Genomic DNA, 27481 nt, shown 5'->3' with positions numbered 1-27481 from the left:
TGTGTATAAAGAAACAGATCAGCGAGGAGGTGAGCCCAGCTGGTGCCCATGAGGATGGCTTCTACCTGCCTAAATGTCGAACTCCCAACCCAATGTTTAAATATAGGTAATCAAGGAGTAAATCCACTATTTCACATAGTTTTCACAGTATACTTCAGATGGCATGTGCTTTCATTTCTAACAAATTGCACTGACCCCTGAAGATCGAAATGTAACTGTATCTGTGGTCACCACGTTTTGTAACAAAAGCCCCATAAAGAATTAAGTTTTTCCTTACGTTTGTCATGTAGTGGTGTAAAAAGTTGAAAAGTCAAATGTTTTGACAGAATTGAACTTGGTTCTGTTCTGAGATTGAAAAAAGTATGACACATCGGCTGGATACGATGGTACACGATGACCAGAATTGGTATGATGACAAACAGTATGTCATACGATGATACACAATGAGCATTCGATTCATAATTTAATCTTACTATCGAATACTGGCCTATTTTGACCCGAGTTCCACGTACGGTTCGAAAACAAAGGCAGTGTCCGTTTTTAGTCAATACTATCCTTCGAAGCATAATTTGCTGATTTGTTAATTATAAGTTAACCGCAGTGCAGACTCTCTTTCAGAATGTTTATCTGTGGCGTACATGTTTACGCCGTGCTGCAGAGTACAAATTAAGCTCAAATAAAAAAAGGAGAAAAGCATTTTGTTATCGATATTATTACAATATGTTGTATTCTACAGCATGTTTGTATTTTGTTTTAAGAATTCTGACATTGGTCTTTCGGGCATTGGTTTCCTTCTTGTCCTCTACCCTGCAAAAAAAGTGAAATCTCTGATTCAAACGGTCGCGAAGTAGAATGTGGTTTGTTGATTAATACAAAGTAACTCCATGTACATTAACCAAGGTTTCGTTTCCTTTCACATACATATATTAAAATATTATAGAATCCTTAGTTTACAATAAGTATGTTTCCTAATTTCGTGTTTCAAAACATTGAAATAGTACGATTTTGGAATATAATCTACCTACATTATCGCAGCTTGCTAATTGTATGTAATAATGTTGCTTATGTTATATGGCAGTGAAGTTTATTGTTAAAGATAGATTGTAACTGTATTACATTGTTTCTGTTCAAATTCAGAAGCAGTTCATTGCATTGTATTTGTACAGATTTCTGGGTTAACACATTGTTTCAATTTGGGAACCGACACGCAACAGTTAATGTATTGGTGCCTAAAAGCCAGTGTTATACGGAATACCCTATGTTAAAAGTAATGCTTGAACAAGAAGGATGTTTATCTGTAACTTGGTTACCATGACGTCACAATCAAATGACATCACTAATGGCTCTACAACTAAAGCTGTTAGCAGTAATTTTTACACTTAAGACACTGCTTATCACTGTCTACAAACTGAAAAGGTTGGAAGAATGATGTTGGATGATAAATAAAATCTCACCCTCGTGTCTATTGATATCAAATATATCAACCCTCATTGATAAAAGTGGAACAAATCCACGGCAAGCCTCGGAGTTTTCCCACTTTGATCAACTCGTGTTGATATATTTGATCTCAAAGGACACTCAGGTGAGATTTAGCACCCATTACCTGTCTAACTGCTTTGTTGTATTCAGTGGTGCGGGATCTGATCTGTCTACATGCTTCTGTAGCCGTCCAATCAACCTCTTTAAGGCCATCCTGAAATATAATTCATAACATATTTTATCTAGTGAGTAGTGACATGAAGTCACGTCACAAAAGACAACACACAGACACAGCCCACAAAAAGCACAGCCCAAAAACAGAAAAGAGAAATAAATAACATATCACAGCAGAGAGAATAAGAAAGGCTGGTTTCATATTTTTAACTCATTGTTTGGTCGGTGTTGTGACATTTCAGTGGACTACACCGGTCATGTTCAAATGGATTTTCTTTAACCCCGGGTTGGAACTTGTCAACGTATGCTTGTCGCAAGAACCGTCATCTAGCTGGAACACTGCTGAGTGTGGCGTCATCAACAAATCTTAGACCTATTCTTAAATGACATATGATTAGCCAATTCCCCTTCCATTGGTTTACCCAATTGAAATAGACATAAAAGAAACCAGTGATACTACCTAATCCGTTTCATATTTACTCATATAACTATGCATAAAGATTCAGTGTGACAAAACAACTACCCACAAGACTGGGTGACAAGACCGACGACTTCATACGACTCTTGCTGAAAACTTGTTGGATGAAGGTTACAACATTCAACAAGTGTAAAGTGATCAATTGACTTGCCTTCGCATGTGAGAGGTACCACTGATCTATTCGCCAATATTTCTCATCCGCCTTCGAGGTCAATCGGCTACTGTTATTAAAAAGATCCTAATAGTACGTCAATGGTGAAAGGTAGGCAGCGGGGACCCGTGTCTCATGCAGCTTATTCATACAATGTCATATTCCAGTTAGGGTTTCGCCCGTCTTCATATGGCTTGCATAATGCTAAATGCTATGCACTCACTCACTCACTCACTCACTCACTCACTCACTCACTCACTCACTCACTCACTCATCTTTAGATAAAACTTGTCAAGGAACATTTTCAACTTGACATGAATCATCAATTACTGACATTCTCCGTCAACCGTCATCATCATCTCCAGGTTTCTATTTGATATGAACGTGTGCTATTGGATACCTGTTTTCGCCAATAGTTGTCGCTTCGGTAGTCGAATGTGATCTCGTCGCCTCGTTGTATATCGCGGATGGCAAAGAAAGTGATATACATCTCCCCATCTACATGTATCGCATATATGTCAGCATTCGGATTCACCCAGTCATCATTAATCAGCCGTCCGGAGGAGACTTTGTCACAAGAAAAATCAACCCTGGGAACATAAGAAGACATGGGTTGTGGTACCTTTCAAAACATGATGAAACATTCCCCAGGGAGCTGAGAACGAAAAATCGAGTGCATACTGATCCACTGACCTGTGTAATAAATAAATAATTAAACGCTTGCAGCATACATCATGTATCGAGTTATTCGCTTACAAGAGGACTATTATAAACATCATAGTGAATAAATTGCTTAATTCTTTTGAATTATAAAATAACATAACTTCCAATAATGCCAAGAGTAAATGTAGATGGATCTGATGAATTGTTCCAGATTAATCTATTTTGGGAAGACCAAGATGACAACCTCCGGTCCTGATGGGCTCAGGAATTTGCTTCTTCATATTGATCACAGTATTTATTACAAGACTTACTTTCAACACTAGAGTATCACCAAAGAAGTTCAACAACAGAGATAAGTGAAGAGATAGATACATATTCAAAATCAAGTTTGTATTTCTTGAACAAAATCGCTTCAAAATTTAGGCAAAAAGGTAAGTGAAACTAAATACCACAGTAAAATGGTTATCGTGTCCTGAACATAATAATATTAGTTAACTTTAAGAGATGTTCGGGTTCTAACTGATGAACATACCATACAAATCTACCACCCGTTTCAATTTCAATCAGAAAGGATTTGTCCGTGTCCGGGGCTTGTTCGGACAGACGCTGACCAATCAGATACGCAATGAAGTCACCAGATTCAAAGTCCTTCGCAGCTACTACACCTCTGCCTAAAAGACAAAATCAAAATGATTTGATGTAAATCCTCTAAAGAGGCAAATGATCTTCCCTCCTGGGCATGTTCTGAATAAACAGCTTTCCTAATGGGGCCTCTACCCCTCATTACAATATCTCTTACTCAGATACCTCGCGACGAAACTATTATCTCCACATCACTTAGATTTTGAGCAATGCCGCGAGTATCTCGACATTACTTAGATTTTGAGCAATGCCGCGTGTATCTCGACATCACTTAGATTTTGAGCAATGCCGCGAGTATCTCGACATTACTTAGATTTTGAGCAATGCCGCGAGTATCTCGACATCACTTAGATTTTGAGCAATGCCGCGAGTATCTCGACATCACTTAGATTTTGAGCAATGCCGCGAGTATCTCGACATTACTTCGATTTTGAGCAATGCCGCGAGTATCTCGACATTACTTAGATTTTGAGCAATGCCGCGAGTATCTCGACATAACATAGAGTTTGAGCAATGCCGCGAGTATCTCGACATTACTTCGATTTTGAGCAATGCCGCGAGTATCTCGACATTACTTCGATTTTGAGCAATGCCGCGAGTTTTTCGACATCACTTAGATTTTGAGGAATGCCGCGAGTATCTCGACATCACTTAGATTTTGAGCAATGCCGTGAGTATCTCGACATTACTTAGATTTTGAGCAATGCCGCGAGTATCTCGACATTACTTCGATTTTGAGCAATGCCGCGAGTATCTCGATATAATTCTCATCTCAATACAAACATCATTCTCATCTTGCACAAGGTTGTCTTTTTATTTTTGTTTTGAAAAGATTTCCATGTTTCTGAACATTAATCCTCACCTGGATTATTTCCATGTTATTCTCATCCGAGACAAAACTATATCAACATAATGTTTATTTCGAACAGGATTGTCACATAAGGTTTTTTTCTTACCCACTTTTAGTTATCTCTCAAAACGTAAGTATACTATTCGTAGCTTGAAGCATACTCAAGCATAGTCCTATACACAGGTGAATATTACTATTATGCAACTAACCATTAACAATAATTAAATCAATTTGTAAACAGCTGACCTCTGACTTGGCCGAAGTCCACAATAACGAGATACGATGGTGCGATGTCTTTACTTCGGATAGCAACCTCTGCCTCCTGAATTAAACAGAAAGAAATGATTGTTGAAGTACTGGGTGAGTGAAGTATCAATATGGTATGGATGAATACATGAACGGCCGGATGAAAGAAAGCGAGTGGCGTATCAAGGTGGATGAATGGATGAATGACTGGATGAAAGACATATTGAGTGGCGTATCAAGGTGGATGACTGGATGAATGACTGGATGAAAGACATATTGAGTGGCGTATCAAGGTGGATGAATGGATGAATGACTGGATGAAAGATATATTGAGTGGCGTATCAAGGTGAATGAATGGATGAATGACTGGATGAAAGACTTATTGAGTGGCGAATCAATGTGGGTGAATGGATGATCTACTGATTAAGTGACGTAACAAGGTAGATGAATATATGAGTTGACGATATACTATATGATATTCTCTGTGTGTGAAGTATCAATGTGGACGAATGAAAGGATTAAGTTCCAGATTGGGAGGTATTCGTCAAGTTGGATGAATGGATGAATGGGTGTCATGCACTTCAAGAAGAGGATGGAGAGAATGGATGAAATATCAATCCCGAGGTTCAGATATTATTCAGATAGAAGAAAATATAAAATGATCGTTTGGTGGGCTTTCACAGGAGTGAAGTGAACAGGGGCGTCACTTCATCAATTTTATATGACGTCACACAACTCATTAACGTAAAAGTAATGCATTCAATAACTATCAATTTCGATATTGTGACGGAGAGCATGAAATAAAACATACCAGAAAAGATATTGTCATTATGGCTTGGTGGGACGAGTGTTGAATATATAATAAACCTAGCACCTGGAATCAACCAATGGTGAAGAGAAAGGTGCATACAAAGATGTCAATAAATAAATATGACACAAGTACTATATTCTCCTGTTCACCTTCTTACGCCATGGAAAGTCCATACTACTGCCATAGCTGAACATGATTTCATCGCCTTGGTGAATTGGACGATTAGCGAAAAATGCAATGTGAATGACTCCATCAACGGTTATACTTTTTGGTCTGGCGTTGGGTTTTCTCCAGTCATCATTCAAGAGTCTGCCATAGGACCCGTCATCCTTTGAGGCATCGATCCTGTGGGATACACACATGATCAGCACCACAGTGGAACAAGAACAGGTAGTTTACCATGTAATATTCACTGTGAGTTTGGTTAAACAATTGTAGAGCAGCATTTCAGTATTTCAAATGAGTCTGCTCAATGTGGGAGAAAAAATCCGGCCATTATGAAAGTCGTAGAGTTTTAAAAAATTCGATTCGTAGGTGTGATAGTATTATTTGTAGAGGTATGATTATTTAAGATTTAACTTCAATATGTTATGTATAGGTGCATATAGGTAAAGACCATTGTGTTTACTGTGTGAAGCCGCGTAGCAGCACCAGCTCCACCCACTCTATCATTAGCCAATCAGGAAACAATTGTCGGCTAGTGAGTAACGCCTATTCTTTTGAAGATTATGAAAACCTAAAAACACACAAATCAGACACTGCAACCGCTTGCCGCAATATTCCAGCTATATGGAACAGACAATCCAGTGATTAATATCATGAGCATCGATCGACACAATTGGGATACGATGACATGCATCAACCAAGTCAGCGAGCCTGACCTACCGATCCCTCTATTCGCCTCTTACGGCAAGCATGGATTGCTGAAGACCTATTCTACCCAGAACCTTCACGGGTCAAGTAAGTAGGTAACTTACCAAATATCACCGTCATCCTGTTGGATGTGGTGCAGATGCGTTGAATTGACGACTGCAGACTCGTCAAACACGCGTTCCCCAGCGTAGAACGTTATAAAATCATCAGTTTCAAAATTCTTCCCGGCAACAATTCCTTTACCTGTAATTTAAAGATGATCTGATACACCTTTAGAGGCCAAACCTGTAGTTTACAGTTTACGAGTAGAACTAAGTGTTTTATGTGGCGGCAATTTCCTTAAACGGGACTATAACCAAATTTGAGCGCAGAACATATTAACTGCACATGATATCATATAAAACGTTATGATACGGTTGATAAATACAGTGTAGAATTCATTAACATATTAATGAGTGAATGGCTTGTCTTGAACACCGCTTCTAACAGTGTTTCAGTCAATTCACAGAGTGTAACATAATGTCGGATTTACCACATTTGTGAAACCCATGGAGTGACATACATGTACCAAGGATCATCATTGGAACGAAGCAGCTTAAGAAGGTATGCACGGAATGCCGCGTAAAGAGAAGATGATTACCTTTAGGCTGACCAAAGTCGACAACAGCAAGATAATCCGGGGCACTGTCTGAACGTCGCACTGCTTCAACAACCTCCTGATCATAAATAAACACAAATACTTTGGCTAAAACATATTTAAGCGAAATATACTCAAAAGACAAGGTTAACGGGACGTGGATTTCTTCCCATCCCAACCTTTACATATACAGTCTGGGAAATGATCCAGGGAAATGTTTTCAAAACAGCTCGAAGTAATTAGCAACCAAGCAAATGTGGCTGGTATTGCATGTTTTGCATGAAATAACGAATATTCAAAGGAGATTGTTTTAAGTGTTCTCAAGGCCAGGTATCCATATCGTTGCCAAGCTCTGTAATCTCCGGAAGTGCAGAAAAGGAGAAGTGATTGTTTTTATGAGATTTCACCATGCCATGTCTGAGTGAAAATGGCAGATTGAGAGCAGATGCTTTATTTCAGTGCCATGATGGGTTCGTCTCACGTAGCCGGTTCCTTGGATGTGACGACATGTTGTGATTAGCATGTGCTTATTTGATGTACCGCCTATAGTCTGTCACACTACAGTTCCATGGTCTTTATGTGGCGTATTCTGTTTTATAAAGCATGTAAAGCATTTCAAAACATACGTCTGTGAAAAACATTATAGATGAAACCATTTCTTAATGAAAATGAAACAGGACTGTAAAAATATGGTGTGCCTTATTCCCACCCTTGAGACAAAGAACACTTTGGATATTCAATATTTACCAATCGAGGAGTTTAATCAAATCATCAGATATATCACAAATAATTCTTGGCAATATTGGATTTTTTTCCTACAGAAAGCTTACACATCAGCAAGAACCTGCTTCTATGGCTAAATGGTATGGTCCTTAGAGACTGTGGTATGTTAACTGGTCGTCACCAGTGAGTGTAATCTACGGTCCCTTCGGCCGAAGCTGACAATTAATATTTTAGAAATAATGCAAACTATTATGACTACAAAAATGTATGCCAGGGCGTTTGGGGGTTAAACACTACACCACACCGATACCTGTTGGCCAAGTTAATGTGTGTCACTATACCGTCTTTCTCCACGGAAATTCCATATCGTCGTTATAACTGTACAAGAGCTCCTCCCCTCGTGGTATAGCTCGAGAAGCAAAGAATGCTATCAGTTGTTGTCCATCCACAACTATTATTGTTTTAGCAGCATTTGACAATGCGGCCCTCCATTCGTCATTGATTAGTCGCCCATATGAGCCATCCTCCATGAAGGCGTCGGTCCTTCGAAGAAACGCACGACAATAAATGTTTAAATATAGGCCACAAAATTCTAGCCGGACACCATAAATCTGTTTGTGAATCACTACCAATTAATGAGCGAGTCCTGATCTACCGGTAGCACCCGCCACAAACACATGCAAGGGCAACTCAAGTGTTTACTTGAACAAACACAAGAACGTCGTATCTAATTGAGCCACAATTGGGATACGATGCCACGCATCAAGTCAGCGAAACTGACAACCCGATCCCGTAAGGCACCTCTTACGACAAGCATGGGTTGCTGAAGTCCAATTCTAACCCCGGTCTTCGCGGATCAGACTGGAGAAGGATCTCGGATTGGTCAGCAGATCCCGGCACAGCTAAAGGACACAACCCTGTATGTTGAATGGCGGTGCCTGTTACACCTGGGCCGCCCGCAACCCCTGTCTTTTGGAGATTAGAGTGAATGTGGGCGTGGCTAACTGCCATCTGTATCATACCCAGGTTCCGCTCGCGTGGTTCGAATGTCAGTCAGGACATGTCTGATGTGTGATATATTTTATCAGTGTGACTGTCTGACATGCCGTCCGTAGCATCTTTTTCACATTTTCGTATTTTCTGAAAATAAACGTGCCGTGGGCCTTTATCACTTTCTGCACAGAGCATTGTTATGTTTGGACGATGTGTTTTGCGTTGATTTAGTTTGAACTTGTGTTTTCTTTAGATATTTGCGATTTCATTTTTGGAGTGGTCAAGTTTCTTTTGATGGTCAGCTTATGTCAGTCGAGTTTATTAACGTTTGAGTATATACCATTCCACATATGCTCGGAATATATCACTCATCACTCTTACCCCTGACACTTATGCATGTTTTCTCCATGTAAGGGCCATGGACGTTGCCTATAAATGACATGTCAACGCCTGCATGCGACAAATTGGAGCCCTTGAGGTCAGCTTCGACTCGACCACAGTATATTTAATTGTTACAAATCGTACTGGAACTTACCAAGAGGTGTTACCATTGTTGTTAATTCGAAAGCGGTAGGTTTTATCGTCATTACTTGGCTCTTCTAGGGAATGTTGGCCATGATAATATGTCAGGTAATCCCCCTCTTTAAAATCCCTGGCAGCAACCACGCCCCTTCCTGTAACATATAAAATATGTGTGCTCTTAATGCTCATGTCCCGGGGGCACGGGGGGCCCATTCGTCTAAGGCGCCGCAGAGTGCAGAGTTGCGTCCCTTAGCACGCCAGGAACTTATGATTGTGGGTTCGAATCCCGGTTCGCCCCGATCATGTTTCTAGGTTTGTCAGCACCATATCCGTGCTTGTGGGTTTCACCGAAGTGGTAAACGTCTGAGACCTGCATCACCTCGGGTTTTTCTCCCACATTAAGCTGACGCGCCGCGATATAACTGGAATACTGTTAAAAGCGGCGTTAAACCAAACTCACTCACTCACTCACTAATGCTCATGTCCCAACAGATCCTATTCAACATAATCGTCATAGTATGCTACGTGTCGACAAAACATGAAGCCAAACCTGTTCTGAGCAATAGAGGCTTAACGTTAATGTCAACGTGTTATCAAATTTTTGAGTGGTATTGTGTATTTGATGCCCAGAATTTTGGATGACATCATACGCTTCTCTAACAACTACATCGTAGTTGCCCTGATAAACATTAATCAAACTTGATATGTTGAGGATTGAAAACAAGATACTTATCAAGAAAAGTATTCATATGCAGTGTATATTTCCTGGGACATCCAATTAACTCATATTCATTTTACAATTTCTAAAATGGACATTAATACTCTACAATGACATGAAGGCGTTTGGAAGATATCGTCAATCGATAACAGTATCTTTTAACTGTTCAAAATACTGTGTTTTTCTTAAAATATTCTGCATAATTTGTGAATATTGCATAACTTAAAATAATAATTAAGTAAGTTCTTCTTATAAAATCACGGGGGCACGGGTAGCCAAGTTGTCTAAGTCGCTGCCATTCGGTGTGCAGAGTTGTGTCCCTTGGGCACGCAAGAAACAGAGGATCGGTGGTTCAAATCCCGGTTTGCCAGATTATGTTTCTAGGTTTGTCAGCACCATATCTGTGCTCGTGGAATTCACCAAAGAGGTAAACGCCTTAGACCTGCATAACTTCGGGGTTTCCTCCCACAGTAAACTGACAAGCCGTGATATAACTGGAATACTTGTCAATGCAGCATTAAAACCAACTCACTCACTTCTAAAATGAGATGCATTAATTTGATAATTAGCGTTGTACCTTTCGGGTGACCAAAGTCAACGACCAGGAGAGAGGAGGGCGCCACATCTGCGCTCCGAATGGCATCTGCAGCTTCCTCCCATGGCGTCTGTTTGGGAAATTAGAAAATATACCACAGCTAGAACTGTCAGCAATAATCATAATCGCCGGACTAAACACCGTAGGCGAGTTTAGAATCCGCAACACCAGTGCCAAAGTACATAAAGACACATAGTTATAAAGAATAATTCTGTAAATGAAGGCATCAGTAAGTATTTGTTTGTTTGTTGTCAGTAATCGAGTCTGGACCAGACAATCCACTGATTGAGTATTTTGACTCCCGTGTTTAAATATATGTCGACTTCGGTGGGATCAATTTCAGAAAATAGTTTTTAGGGTGCAATACGCCATCAGCTTATCGTCGTCATGTCGGAATACTTCTGACTGTGGCGTTAAACAACATTCACTCCCTCTCTCGCAACCAAGCACAGTGATGCTCGTTTACCTTGATACGCCATGGGAGTTCAGTGCTAGTGTTGTAGCTGTACATGATCTCTTCTCCTCGTTCTATTGGACGATTAGCTAAGAAGATGACATGTGTTTCTTCGTCAATGATAACTGTTTCTGTTCTTGCATTAGGCTGCCTCCAGTCATCATTTATTAGTCGCCCATAGGAACCGTCTTCCTTAGTGGCATCGATCCTTTGATCATATGTTTGAGATACACAATTATTAACAACTCTGTAATCATAAGTTTCAGATACACCTTAACAATTTATATCTCTAATAGACCTTAAACAAGAATACTTGAATATTTGTTATATTTGAGTTGAGCCACGTGAGTTTGAGATTGTACTGATTTTAGACAATACTATTCGCTTTGTCACTGTTTGACTTATTTCCCGATATTCTCGGGTTGTATTCAAATAGAAGTCAGAAAGTCCAAATGTTTCCGGGTCATGAATTCACGTAGCGATTTTCAAGTTGATCATCACAGAGAAATACACTACGTCACCGCCGGAGCGTAACCAGTCTAGATTATGCCCCGTCAAGAATCGGGTTAGAATTGGTCGTCAGCATCTCATGCTTGTCCCCGTCAAGAATCGGGTTAGAATTGGTCGTCAGCATCCCATGCTTGTCCCCGTCAAGAATCGGGTTAGAAGTGGTCGTCAGCATCCCATGCTTGTCCCCGTCAAGAATCGGGTTAGAAGTGGTCGTCAGCAACCCATGCTTGTCCCATGAGACGCCTGTCGTAAGAGGTGACCACCGGGTGGTCGGTCTCACTTATTTGGTTGATGCATGTCATAGTATCCCAATTGCGTAAATCGATGCTCATGATGCCAATCGGCCCAGATCACCGTCATATTGCTTTTCAGGGGATGAGACAAACATGACAAGCAAGGTTCAATGTGACATATCAAGGATGTATGGACTGTGATTGCTCGTGAAACTAGAAGCTAAGAATTACACGTTCCTGATCTTGCGAGGTAAACCCTGATCTAAACTACGTACTATATAGCCTATGTAATATATATGCATGCCACCTTACCAGATACTTTTGTCATTTGCGTCTATCTTTAGTGAATATGTAGCGTTCCGTGGGTCTTCCGTCACGCAGTTCCCATGGAAAAAGGTTATGAAGCCATCTTGCTCAATGTCCACAGCAGTGACAATCCCTCTCCCTGTTGAGATACGACAGCTTAAAGGTGAGTGAGAGTGTATATTTATAATGCAATATTCCATATACAATTTAATGCAATATTCCATATACAATTTAATGCAATATTCCATGTGTCAGGGCGGCGGGACAATTGTAACCAGCGGCATTGCCCAAATTAAACCATACTGTTTTGTTAGGCTAAAAATATTTTCAAAGTAAGATGTCAGGGCCGTGGAGGACATTGAAGATTTCTCTGTATATGAAAAAATTGAATCCCACAAACCTTTTGGAAAACCAAAGTCAACCACGCGAAGATGTTTGGGAGAAATATCTAATTCGCGGATAGCTTCTTCTGCACCCTAAAATAACAAACTTATACATTAGGATGCATTGAAACGTGGAATGGTGAGTTCCGGCGAAACAAAACATAATGAATTGATACATGCTTTCCAATAAATCAGTGAGTGAGTGAATTACAATTTTACGTCATGTCCGCAATATTTCAGCCACATCGTGACGAGACAAAAGTATACATTAACAACCATTAAATTCAGAGTGTATAAAATCCTGTCATCGAAGGACAGTACAATAACTAGAGTATCACAGATTGTATATAAAACTAGTTTTAGATCATGTAAAAGAATATACAAAGGGCTATAGATCGCCAGTAACCAAAGATATTGTATATAACCAATTTAGGATTCGTAATATTTATATTTGCCCCCTCAGCATATAGATAGGAAGCTGTATCTCTGAACACCAACTATGGTAAACATTTACTTTTACTGCACCTTTTTCCGCCAAGGAAAATCAATATTATTGTTGTATGAATAAGTTATTTCTTCCCCACGTTGTATTGGACGAGATGCGTAGAAAGCTATATAATGTTGTCCATCAACGTCAGCTACTTCCGGTCTGGCATTTGGGTGTTTCCATTCATCGTTTAGCAACCTTCCATAGGACCCATCCTCCTCGGAAGCATCGATCCTACAACGATTGAAACATGGTCACTGCGGCCATTATTTCAGAACCAATATTCATCAAAAAGTGGAAAGGAAATTATCCACTTCTAGAACAGGAAAATGTTTTACCTCGTCACAAGCTATGATATGTCTGTCATAACGTATTTCGCCAGAAAAAATCAATCGTAGACGATTATGCGTGTAATGAACCTGGTCTGTCTCTTGCCGAAATAAACTCAATCGAGCAAGATGGACCTATCCCACTGTTACAGAGATCGAAAATCAATAGTTGAGCTTAATGGTATTGTTTTCCTCCACCGACTTGTGTACAACCAAATCTATGTTCCAACAACTACAAATATAATAGCCTAAGATAGAAAGGTTGAAAACCTGTTACTCAGTGTGTTCCTACATGTTTACAGTCGGAATTGTGTATTTGCAACAGGCGTTGCCCCTATAACTGTAAACCTCCCACATACATTGTCTATTTAACTGTATATTTCACACAGCTATTGTCCCTTTACATGTATCATATCCACAGGCAGTGTCCCTTTTTCAGTAAAGTTTCATGTAGATATTGCCATTTTAAATGCTTTTTTCTGCATGCATTGTTCATTTACAGCATATTTGACACAGGCATTGTCCCTATAAATATATATCTCCTAAATACCTGAAACAATATATATTTCCCACAGGTATTGTCCTTTCAAATTAATATTTCCCATACACATAACACCTTTGACATTATATTTCCCACATGCAGTATCTACTTAGCCGTGCATTTCCAGTATACTTTGCCCCGTTAACAGTATAATTCCTACAGACATTGAACCGTAAACAGTTCAATACCTACAGACACTGACCCGTTATCAGTATAATTCCTACAGACATTGAACCGTAAACAGTTCAATACCTACAGACACTGACCCGTTATCAGTATAATTCCTACAGACATTGAACCGTAAACAGTATAATTCCTACAGACATTGAACCGTAAACAGTTCAATACCTACAGACACTGACCCGTTATCAGTATAATTCCTACAGACATTGAACCGTAAACAGTTCAATACCTACAGACACTGACCCGTTATCAGTATAATTCCTACAGACATTACCTCGTTAACAGTATAATTCCTACAGACATTGAACCGTAAACAGTTCAATACCTACAGACACTGACCCGTTATCAGTATAATTCCTACAGACATTGAACCGTAAACAGTTCAATACCTACAGACACTGACCCGTTATCAGTATAATTCCTACAGACATTACCTCGTTAACAGTATAATTCCTACAGACATTGCCCCGTTAAAAGTATAATTCCAACAGACACTGACCCGTTATCAGTATAATTCCTACAGACATTACATCGTTAACATGTCTGTTCCCGCTTGCATTGTCCCCTCAACAGTATATTTCCCACAGGCATTGTTCGTCTCAAAAGTTTACTTCTCTCAGGCAGTATTCCTTTAATATTCTATTTCATTTAACAGCCGTGTGTCACCGGTGGGGCAGGATACGCTCACCTATTCTAGAACACCCAGTATCACTTCTTATTGTCCGATTCATAAATACATGCCCATGATATAATCGGAATAGTACAACGGACTCTACTTTCGGCAGATGGTTATGGAAACGGTTCTGTAGCTTGTATTCACATTAAGGCAGACGCCCAGTCCTTTTCACAGCATATATTTCACTGAGCACATGATGACAATCAGAATGATGCCAGATTCCTTACGTATTTTATCGAAGGCATCGAACAGGTCAAGATGCCGTAATAAGAATCCATTCAACCCATAAAAATCAGTGTGTGTTATAATATATTGTTATTTGGCAGCGTATTTTATTGTTAAACAATGATTGTAACTGTATTACATTTTTAATGTTGAAATTCAATTTTGATCTCACATTTCATCTGACATTACATGGAGACCAGCTTTTGTGTGGAGATCACTTTTCACCCTGACTTCAGTCTCAGCCTATCGTGGAAGCTTGGCCACTGCTAATTTGTTGCTAGGTAAATACATTATCACTGACTGCCACCACTTCGATCTCATCTTAATGTATTGTTTGATAGGCATTGATTAGAAGCAGACGGATGACAAAGTGGACACCGTTTCTCATATGAATATGTTTTTATTCTTTTGTGTACTGTCATTGTACTTGCTCTGCAGTACTCTGTATTGAATTGTAAACCTAGTAAATATTGTAATACAATTGTTGATAATATACCATTTGTTGGTTGTTTAAAATTGTTGGTTTCTCTCTGAATTGCTACTTTCACGTACAGATTTCTGGATAAACAGATACACAATTCTTAAATCATTCCTAAAACAATTTGAACGTGGTCTTTAAAGTCACTTTGTCATATCCGATAATGATTCGGTTTAGTTTTCCTTCGCTTTCTATAACCACAGTTACACTATCTCACCATCTACAGCTCCACTATCTCACCATCAACAGCTCCACTCTATCACCATCTACAGTTCCACAGTCTAACCATCTACAGTTCCACTATCTCACCATCTGCGGTTCCACTATATGACCATCTACAGATCCACTATCTCACCATCTACAGTTCCACAATCTCACCATCTACAGCTCCACTATTTCACCATCAACAGCTCCACTCTATCACCATCTACAGTTCCACAGTCTAACCATCTACATTTCCACTATCTCACCATCTGCGGCTCCACTATCTCACCATCTACAGTTCCACAATCTCACCATCTACAGCTCCACTATTTCACCATCAACAGCTCCACTCTATCACCATCTACAGTTCCACAGTCTAACCATCTACATTTCCACTATCTCACCATCTACAGTTCCACTATCTCACCATCTACAGTTCCACAATCTCACCATCTACAGATCCACTATCTCACCATCAACAGTTCCACTATATGACCATCTACAGCTCCACTATATGACCATCTACAGCTCCACTATATGACCATCTACAGTTCCACTATATGACCATCTACAGTTCAATTATATCACCATCTACAGTTCTACTATCTCACCATCTACAGTTCCACTATATGACATCAAGAGCTCCACTATATGACCATCTAGAGCTCCACTATATGACCATCTACAGTTCCACTATATAACCATCTAGAGCTCCACTATATGACCATCTAGAGCTCCACTATATGACCATCTACAGTTCCACTATATGACCATCTACAGATCCACTCTATCACAATCTACAGCTCCACTCTATCACAATCTACAGACCCACTCTATCACCATCTACAAATCCACTCTATCACCATCTACAGTTCATATCTATCACAATCTACAGTTCCACTATATGTCCATCTACAGTTCCAATCTATCACAATCTACAGTTCCACTCTATCACCATCTACAGTTCCACTATCTCACCATCTACAGCTCCACTATATGACCATCTACAGCTCCACTCTATCACCATCTACAGCTCCACTATATCACCATCTACAGTTCCACTATCTCACCATCTACAGTTCCACAATCTCACCATCTAAAGTTCCACTCTATCACCATCTACAGTTCCACTATCTCACCATCTACAGTTCCACAATCTCACCATCTACAATTCCACAATTTCACCATCTACAGCTCCACTCTATCACCATCTACAGCTCCACTATCTCACCATCTACAGTTCAACTCTATCACCATCTAGAGTTCCACTATATGTCCATCTACAGTTCCACAATCTCACCATCTACAGCTCCACTCTATCACCATCTACAGTTCCACTATCTCACCATCTAAGTTCCACAATCTCACCATCTACAGCTCCACTCTATCACCATCTACAGCTCCACTATATGACCATCTACAGATCCACTATCTCACCATTTACAGTTCCACTATATGACCATCTACAGATCCACTATCTCACCATCTACAGTTCCACTATCTCACCATCTACAGTTCCACAATCTCACCATCTACAATTCCACAATTTCACCATCTACAGTTCCACTATATGACCTTTTACAGCTGCACTCTATCACCATCTACAGTTCCACGATATGACCATCTACAGCTGCACTCTATCACCATCTACAGATCCACTATCTCACCATCTACAGTTCCACTATCTCACCATCTACAGTTCCACAATCTCTCCATCTACAGTTCCACTATATGACCATCTACAGCTGCACTCTATCACCATCTACAGTTCCACTATATGGGCATCTACAGCTGCACTCTATCACCATCTACAGTTCCTCTATCTCACCATCTAAAGTTCCACAATCTCACCATCTAAAGTTCCACTCTGTCACCATCTACAGCTCCACTGTATGACCATCTACAGATCCACTCTTTCACCATCTACAGTTCCACTATGTCACCATCTACAGTTCCACTATATGACAATCTACAGCTGCACTCTATCACCATCTACATTTCCACTGTATCACCATCTACAGCTCCACTATCTCACCATCTACAGTTCCACTCTATCATCATCTACAGTTCCACTATATTACCATCTACAGTTCAACAACCTCACAATCTGCAGTTCCAGTCTATCACCATCTACAGTTCCACTAGCTCACCATCTACAGTTCCACAATCTCACCATCTACAGTTCCAGTCTATCACCATCTACAGTTCCAGTCTATCACCATCTACAGTTCCACTATCTCACCATCTACAGTTCCACTCTATCACCATCTACAGATCCACCATCTCACCATCTTCAGTTCCACTATATGACCATCTTCAGTTCCACTATGTCACCATTGGTTTACGGGATCTTGAAAAAATGCTTTATCATATGTCCATGTCAGAATGATGATATCTGATTGGTTCGCGTGATCTTGATATAACATCTATGGATCTCGCCCGGGAGGGATCTCGATTGCTGAGCTGGAGAATAAATCCCTTCTACCCCGGAAGAAAACAGGCTGCACGTGGATAAATCCCTGAGAATATATCCCTCAGTCAAAGAACGGCACGTGGCATAGCACAATTTAACCTCAGCTCAATCGATCAGCTGTTTTCTATCAATTTTGAATTTATTTAAATCTTTTACAATGGCAGAATAGAACATTGATTGTCAGATTGTTACTTGTCGTTTCCCAAAATAGAAACAATATGCTAACCCAGAACTCTGTACATAAAAGAATTAGTGTGAAGCCAACAAACAAACAACAAATGCCTTACAATCAATAGTTGTATTACAATAGAAACTAGGTTTACAATCAATACAAATTACTGCCGGCAATTACAATGGCAATACACAATGGAGTGGTGGTACTATATTCAATGGCAGTATAAAATGTGAGAGCAGTGGAAATGATAATGACGAGAATAATATTCACCTCGCTGCAACAACGGTCAAGCTTCTGAGATAGGCCTAGGCTAGAAATCCATGGTGAAACGTGATCTTCACACCACAGCTGGTCTTGATGTAATGTGAGATCAGATAGAGAAGCTCCCGCTCCACTTATATAGTCTAACAATCTTAGAACTAGCACTTTCCACACATTGCTAGACCAGTCCAGTGTCACTTGAACATCACAGAATATGTCACATGTTTCTATAATGTTTGACATACACCCATGCCATTCCGGAAGTTTGCAGATAAATCAGTCATCTAAATATAACAACTTCCTCACCACTGCTTTCATTAAATAGTTCTACATTCCTGACAAATAATCATTTGTCCAAATACATTGCAATGCACTTCGACTGAATCTCAACAGAAACAATGTAATATAGTTGCTGTCATTGTTTAACAATAACTTACACTGCCATATAACACGATAAATTCGTTGTTGCAGTATCACTTGTGGTATATGTGGTCTTATGCGTTGCGGGGACGAATTGTATAAAACCTAACGTTGGACCATAAAACCACATGTACCCCTAGAGATACTGCTACAGCTTTAATTACAGTTACAACTGACCACTCATTGGGTGTAAGTTTGAAGGGATACGGGTCGCCATGTGGAATGCCTTCTGAAATGTGTTTCCCATAATAGAATGTGATGAACTCTCCTTCCTTGAAGTCCTTGTCGGCAATTATTCCTCTCCCTGAAATGTCAGTTGAATATCTCTGTTCATATTGAAAGGAGAAGAAGTCAAACAAGTCTTCTAATATAAAGAGTTTTTCGAAGGCTGAGTGGGCAAGTGAATTTTGTTTTACACCTGAAACAACAGTAATTACATCGGTATCACTGCAACCTACATGTACTTCTGTCAGGTGCAGACAAACCAGTGGTTGATAGCATGAACAACGATCAACACATCGGTTGTGTAGCATGCTAGTCAAGCAACAATTATGAGGTACTACTACTTCTTCATCCCTAACGGGTTTCGTAGACAGAGATCTGGTATAACACAGGCGATAGTTGGATGCATGCATGTTAGTATGGTTAAACATTAGTCACCTACCCTTAGGAGGTCCGAAGTCAGCTAACAGTAGATACTCCGGAGCAATTACTAGGCATCTTATGGCTTCTGTCACTAATGTCTGTAAGATAAACAGGATACTTTTCTCAATAGACAATGTTTCCATTGACATATAATGACAAAACATGATTTATGACAATATTTGCAATTGTATTTTCCTTTTCTTATCTAAGGCACGTTTGTATTATATGTAGCAGTAGAAGTACCCGAAGTAATAGTAGTAGTAGCAGTAGTAGTAGTAGAAGCAGTAGTAGTAATAGTAGTAGTAGAAGCAGAAGAAGTTGTAGTAATAGTAGCAGTAGAAGCAGTAGTAGTTGTAGTTGTAGTAGTAGTAGTAGTAGTAGTAGTAGTAGTAGTAGTAGTAGTAGTAGAAGTAGTAGAAGCAGCAGCTGTACTCAGAACAGTAGTAGTAGTTTAGCATTACCAGTAGTAGTATTTAGTAGTAGTAGTAGTAGTAGTAGTAGTAGTAGTAGTAGTAGTAGTAGTAGTAGTAGTAGTAGTAGTAGTAGAAATGTTATTTGCTGAATAGGATTGGCAGCGGAAGTAGTAGTAACAGTAGGAATAATGGTAGTATATTAGCAGGGCACAGCGAGGGAGGTAACAGGAGGAGGGGGGAAGAAGAGAAGCCAAAAGGAGACCTCTTTTGGGGTTTATTTGTTCTCTACTTTAAAAACGTTTATTTTAAACTGGAGCGTTATCTGATATCGAACATTATGTCTTCGGGAAAATGATAAAATTTCAACCGGGGAATAATAAAACACATAACTCAATAACACATAATACCAAAAATAGAACTCTTCAGAAAAAAATACAGCTTTATCTGATTTAGTTGTGGGAAAATGTCTCGATGTTACAGTTAATATTTGTTGTTATCCTCTGTACCTGTTTCCGCCACGGGAGTGACATGTCCTCTCCATAGTTGTACGTGATCTCCTCACCACGCTGAATGCCCCGGGTAGCAAAGAAAGCAACGCGAGGCTGTCCGTCCACCCTAAGGACCTCATACGCGGCAGTGGGGCTTCTCCAGTCGTCGTTGATCAGGCGCCCGAAGGAACCGTCTTCATCACTGGCATCAATCCTGGAAACATTATTTCACGCATACATATAGCAATGCGCCATTCTTCACGTACAGCAGTTTAAGTTTGCCGTTTCATTTAATTTCTCATTGTCATATCGGAATCATGAGAAAATGTGTCATTTCAAATATAATGTATCAGTATGGATATATTAAAATCCTTGCTATATTGAACACGTGAACCTATGATAAGGAGGTGCTTAGATACACGAGTGAACAGTCTAGGGCTCACTGTGGTGGGTTTTCTACGATGGTGACACTTCCGGATCCGTTTTATGCAAGAATATACCGGAACCGGAAGTGCCACCATCATGGAAATGTAGTGACTGGATCACGAGAGGTGGGAGGATCGGATTTGGGGCGCATGCGCGGAGGAAAGTGGAAAAGAAAGGAGGCATGCGAAGCGTTCGGGTGATCGAGCTGGAAAACAGTAGGTAAACGTGGTAAAAAATAGATAGTGAGATGGCCTTAAAAACGGGCGATGAAATAGTGGGGTGTGGGTTCCTTTTTCGCTGACAGTTGCTCACAAGATCTAGGCTTCGGAAGATGGATCGTCCAATGTTTGGGGAGTCTTGAAGCCATTGGTGGTGATGCTGTTGCTGCTGCCGCTGCTCTTCCGCGAGTAGCTGGCCGAGAGATGTCAACGCCATTCTGTCCTATCTCACCTCACCTCACCTCACCTCACCTCACCTCTTGTCTTTCATTAGGTCATCTTTCTGAGGGAGGGATTGCATCTCAGCCTAATTTTCTTCCACAATTGCGTCGTTAGAGCTGCTCTCTTGAAGAAGTCATAAATGGGTGCGCGTGTTTTGATGTCCCAGGTAAACGAGCACGTCATGACATGCAATGTGGGTATGATGACATCATGCCTCCGTGGCAATGCTCCTACTACAAAGGCAGGTTATCAGTTCACGCTAACGGTTTCCTTAAGTATAACGTCACATTTTCAGATGATCACATTTGTCACATTAACGGAAGAGATGAGAACAGTCATGACGATGTCGATGCCCGTCAACACCAGACACTGTCACGCTAAGCATAGGACACTAGAGATAACTAAGGTCATCTGTTAAGCACATGCGCAACGGAAGGTGGGCGAGCTGTGAGATGTTGCACACGTGTAGTTTCAATCTGATATGTAGTTGGTTCATGATGCCATCGACGCACGTGCCACCATGACGTCATTGACACACGATCTACTTAAGATACTGATGAAATGTTTCCTGCTGAACGTAGAGATATCTCCACCTTGTGTCGACGCAAAATATCCACATCGTGTAGATGTACGCCAGCATTTCTCCATTCAGATTACAGACAGCAAATTCAGAGGCACATGCTTCGTTCAGCAGGAAACATACTACCATTACAGCTGTGGAAAAACGAAGATCATTGCTGGATGAACTGTTCCTTCTGCTGCATCAATCTTCCAGGCCAGCCTCCCTTGACAGGACCTGAAACCCTGGTGCAGATGGTCTCCTACTCCTACTGGAGTGAGTGAGTGAGTGAGTGTGGTTTTACGCCGCTTTTAGCAATATTCCAGCAATATCACGGCGGGGGACACCTGAAATGGACTTCACACATTGTACCCACCTAATGGAAAGTTGAATATAAAACGTCTATGCAAGAGACCAACCAGTCTTGATTATCCGCTGAAACAGATTACTTTTGGTGTAGAGGGGACAAATAGCTGTGAAGGTTATGTGTTTGGACCACTGAAAATCAGTGATGACACCAGGTGTTCGCGAAAAGGGTAAGCCCTGCCCTATCGGCATCACCCGCCAATGAAAAACCATCCTTCTTGTCGTACGGTCTTGTGGAGAAGTTTTGTCATTCAGAATCTTTATGCATGGATCTAAATATCAAACAGATGCCACTGTTTCACTGGCCTCTTGTATTTGTATTTCAGGTGGACAAATCAGTGGACATATACACGACAAAACCCTTTCCATAGTCACAAGAAATCTCTCTAACAGCAAGTCGATTGTACAATTCCGGCTGTATCATGAGCATTTGTTTATGAATCACTATCAAATAGGGCTGATACAAAGTGTTCGAGAAAACGTGAGCGTATCCTGCCCCACCGGTGACACCGTCACAAACACATGCAAAGGCAAGTCAATGGTTCATCTGAAAAGGAATTGTGCGTTGGCCATTATTGAAGGATATCAAACCATCGATAAACCTGAAGATTAAGATAGACGTCTTGGCCAAATTCCCCTTATAGTTTGCCAATCCGAGCAGAAATAACATACTGGCTATATATGTAGTATTATTTGCTATGTCACTTATACATAGTCTTTTAGTCAAACAATGTATATAGTGATGCTAACTTATAATTGTTAAGTTATTTGAAGCCTTAAGGCCTTGCAGAATGAACCACGTTTCAAGTTGGATGACAGCTGGCTGTGACAGTATTGGTTTATTCCAATTCTGTTTTATCGAGTGTTTAGTGAGTGAGTGAGTTGGGTTGAACGCCGCTTTTAACAGTATTCCAGTTATATCACGGCGTGTCAGCTTAATGTGGGAGGAAAGCCCGAAGTGATGCAGGTCTCAGACGTTTACCACTTCGGTGAAACCCACGAGCACGGGTATGGTGCTGACAAACCTATAAACATAATTGGGGCGAACCGGGATTCGAACCCACAATCATATGTTTCTGGCGTGCCCAAAGTGAAGCAACACTGCACAGCGAATCGCGGCGCCTTAGACGACTGGGCCACCCGTGCCCCCATCCCGTATTTAGGTCATCTACGACAACACTGTTTGTATCAGTCAATTTACACATAACATATAATTGTCATATTGAACATCAAGTTAAAACATTCGAGGATGTGTGTTTTATTTGACACATAATAGGATACCTAATAGTGAATCAATGGCGTAAAGGTTTTGTCTTCTCCAATCAATTCTTATCTCCCCTTTCGTGTATCCAGGCCACTTCAGGGAAGTTTTCGGTTTAATATGCACACTTCTACCCAGAGTTCCACGCGGCCAGCATTGTATCTATGCCACAGGATTCGTAACATCTTAAAAAGTCCATTAACCATAGGCGTAGTTATCCTTTGTTTACATTGGCTATACGGCTCAACGTGCTTTCATCGAGGCCACACGGAGAGCTTGCGATACGGTCACTTTGATGTGTAAAGCTATATTGTCATGTGCCTCACTGTCACAAGTGCAGTAGCAAATCTATGTAATTTTGCCAAAACATATGTTTCGCGCATCGAAATGCTTGCATTAGGCCGGTTTGTTCTGATTTCAGAATAAACGCGCTTGTTTATAAAGAACATAAACGTCCTGTCACGTCATATGCAAATTAGTTGTGGCAGTAGTGTCATGCTCAGTCACTACTGCGCCGGTGTGTGACCCGTTGTATATATGTTTTTGAAAGAGTTCGCAAGGGGTTTAATAAATCAAGGTGAGATAAGAACGACAGCGTCCGAGCGAACAACCGAGTGCAGAATGCAGACAACTGAACACCCTTTCATCACCGACCACCAGTGTTTATATATTAAACAAAATCCGATGGACATATTAGCCGAAAAAAACATATCTCAAACAACAATTTTACGTTTCCAACACAATGAACTTGGGGAAACGGACGTAAAATATATCTTGCTGGCGCACAGGTAATCTTAAAAAAGAGATTCTTTAAATCATTGTAGGTTATCAGCGCCTCTGTGGCCAGCGAAGCACTTTAGGCTACTGTGGCGCTGAAGTTTATGGAGGCTACAGGTTTGATCCCACTGAAAGGTAAATACTATTTGTCGTTTTGCATTGAGTAAGCATTGTAATGTGTTTTATATACTCGGACCCCATGGTACCGCGGCATTCATCGTATCGCGGCATTTGTGATTTCCGGTACTTCACGCGGTACACGCCTCTTAGCAGCTGTCTATTAATGCTAATCAGTAACAAGGAAGTGCTCACTTCGTAAACAATTTCAAATTCCTCGGAATGTTCCGTCTGCTGCAAGTAAGGAGGTATTAATGCGTTGATACATATTTCTGGCATCTTTTGTAATATTGCCTTACCCCCATCTATCAATGGCCAACGATATAACCCGCAGTTCCCCAAGTAAACTTTCTCTATCGACCTCATCTGCATATTCATGGCGACTAATAAGGTAACGGAAGTTACGTAGTCCGCACATTTTTTCCCGCTCTGTGCCCAGAATCTATTGGGAGATCATAAGGGCCATAATGCCAAACTTAGAAATACGTTCTTCACTAGTAGCCAAAAGATAAATACATACTTTGGGCATACTAGGAGTGTTTTTTTATATATTTATTGTTGACTTTTAACATTTTTCCATTATGTGACAAATTATTGTCATCCAATTTTTTTTATAAACGATCTTAGAATATCATTTCTGATATTTTGTTTTTGATTTTTAAAATACTTTTCTCTTACTTTTCTGTAAACATGCATTGAATACCTATTACAGATAACACATTTCGAATTTTACTTGTGCTGTATTTGTTCTTGTCTGGACAAATCACTGATATATGGCATGATCATACTAAGTGGTTGGTAGAATCATGTCCTCTTTTTGTCCATTCGGACCTCCATACACAACTTTTCTCTGTACCGCGATACGATGGAGTTCTCTCCCTTGTCAAACAGAGCGCGAGGCCCGGCTTTTACTCGGAGCTACTAATGTAAATAATGAATTTTTATCAGTAAAATATGCATTGTTAGATCAAATAAATGACATCTGATATAGAGAACACGAATAATCATAACGGTTAGTGGGTGCATTTTGTTCCGTTCAGCGTACATGACAAGTACCGCGATACCCCGAGGTTGCAGGCTATATGGAGAAGTGTTCAAGTGCAAAGTAAATAATCAGTGACAGGGGAATTGTCTATAGAATATTTTGATAGAATGTTCCTGGGACGAGGTACAATCTACCCCAGGAGTCCCTGAAGTATTCTATTGAAACTATTTGGGCAGCCAGGAGATTAGCTTAACCTGAGGGAAGAAGAACCTAATAACAATAGGATGAGTTCACTTGAGGTTGATATACGTGCATTACCACCAAACGACCATGGCCTGATACCTCACAGACACATCGTAGGGAGTACTTACCATGTTGACTCGCCGGAGTCGTTCACTTCAAACAGATAGGCACTATTGGCATCGTCCGGTTTCTGTGTGAAGAACTTGCCATGATAATACGTTATAAAATCCCCAGGTTGAAAGTCTCTATCCGCTACTACACCTCTTCCTGAAGCCAATAAAAACGAATAAACATTTAAATAGCGGATAGTGTTTTAGTTCTTTTTATAACTCATCCTATCTATTCTGAAACCGGTCTGTTTGTTTTTTTAGGCCACACTCAGCACTATTCCAGCTCTGTAGGGGCGGCCAGTAAAGGGTCCACACCGTCGGGGCACGATGAAACGTAATAAACAAAGTCCCCATGTCTTATTACACGATCCGTTAAGTCGCCTCCGACGACCGGCATTGGTTGTTGGGGATCTGTTCTGACCTATCACTGTGTGGGACACTCTGACTTCAAGATAGTCAGCAACATTCAAGCTTCTTCACGGCTTGTACATAAACTGATCCGACAAACCAGTGGTTGATATTATAGAGTGATTGAGTAGATGTTGTTTTAAGCCGCATCAGCAATATTCCATCTTCGAGGTACAAGGACGTGCAATGACTAAGTCAGTGAGCCAGACAACCCGATCAAATTTAGTGGCCGCTTACGAAAACAATAACGCCTATGGATCCACAGCGTGAGAAGTTGAAAGTTTCAACCCAGTCGCTGTAATGTTATGGCCGCCGCGGCAAAGAGAAGAAACTTTAGGAACACGTGTACCTTTCGTATCACCAAAGCTGACCACAATCAGATTAGCAGGAGCCGCATCTCGCCGGCGCATCGCTGCTATAGCTGATGCCCTTTGACTCTTCTCAAGGAATAATTGCTGAAAATGAAGGCATATACGTGTCCTGTATACATTGAAACCTCGTTATCTCGACGTACTTGGCAACATTGACAATATCTCATCCGTACTTCGACACAAACGAGTGTCGATATTCACACGTGTGGTTCACATAGTGACACACCTCTAAAATCTGCGTCATTTTGAGCTTTGACCCCACATCAGACTGCTATACGAATACTTTTCAATGCGACGTAAAACCAAACTCACTCACTCACTGACTTTTACTATTGCATGTTAAAGAAAGCTGAGTTGGGATGTCTAGAAGTAGCAAGAGTAGAGCAAGGTATCTTTCGCCAATATATTTCAGGGTGTTACCTTTTCGAAAAAGTGGTCCAGTCATCTAAGACTACAACACTTTGAGCGGATTTGTTTTATCCGTCATTGGTAATAGGTCCGAATCCTTGATTATGATATTGTTTGTTCCCATCATCATACCCATGCTCATGGGATTGACCGAATTCTTTGAGTCTATATCACTGTTGCCTGTAAATATAACAGTCTGGACCAGACAAACCAGAGCCTTTAAAGCGCAACGACCCATGCCACCGAGGTACGAAGCCACGGAGCCTGAGCACAAGACCCTTGTTTGGTCATTACCAGAATGAAGTACTGTCGAGAATCTCAAGCGAAAATTCGTTGCCAGGGGTGTTCCTTTAAAGTATCTGGTATTTCTCTCGCATTTGAAAGAAAAGGGAAGGAACGTCCAAGAGTTGAAATTATTAATTATTCACAGTATCTACGTAAACATCATTCACGTGAAGATATAATCAGACAAATCACAAACCTCATATATCTGTTTCGCGGAACACCCGGAACTCAAGGTTGGGATATCCACAAGGATGACTAACCAGATATACACAGTGAACATCCTCAA

The 27481-nt window shown here is 40.5% G+C and overlaps 1 protein-coding gene across 1 annotated transcript; it reads right to left on the bottom strand.

The window, feature by feature from the left end:
• Window positions 1-732: 732 nt before the first annotated feature.
• On the bottom strand, window positions 733-27481 carry LOC139463520 (uncharacterized). Its single transcript, XM_071244791.1, has 21 exons — window positions 27392-27481; window positions 26481-26586; window positions 25742-25880; window positions 20458-20653; window positions 19558-19636; window positions 19071-19197; window positions 12967-13162; window positions 12459-12534; window positions 12065-12197; window positions 11022-11217; window positions 10538-10625; window positions 9256-9394; window positions 8069-8270; window positions 7008-7083; window positions 6472-6610; window positions 5644-5839; window positions 4684-4759; window positions 3478-3616; window positions 2683-2872; window positions 1604-1693; window positions 733-807 (listed from the first exon to the last, which is right to left on the bottom strand). The coding sequence occupies exons 1-21, from the start codon at window positions 27473-27475 to the stop codon at window positions 754-756; spliced, it is 2721 nt and encodes a 906-aa protein (XP_071100892.1). The 5' UTR covers window positions 27476-27481; the 3' UTR covers window positions 733-753.

This window comes from Haliotis cracherodii, unplaced genomic scaffold, assembly GCF_022045235.1.
Source record: "Haliotis cracherodii isolate W230 unplaced genomic scaffold, xgHalCrac1.p SCAF_16, whole genome shotgun sequence".
Classification (NCBI taxonomy): domain Eukaryota; kingdom Metazoa; phylum Mollusca; class Gastropoda; order Lepetellida; family Haliotidae; genus Haliotis; species Haliotis cracherodii.
The sequence above is the reverse complement of the archived record's forward strand: the minus strand, read 5'-3'. Positions and strand labels throughout refer to the sequence as shown.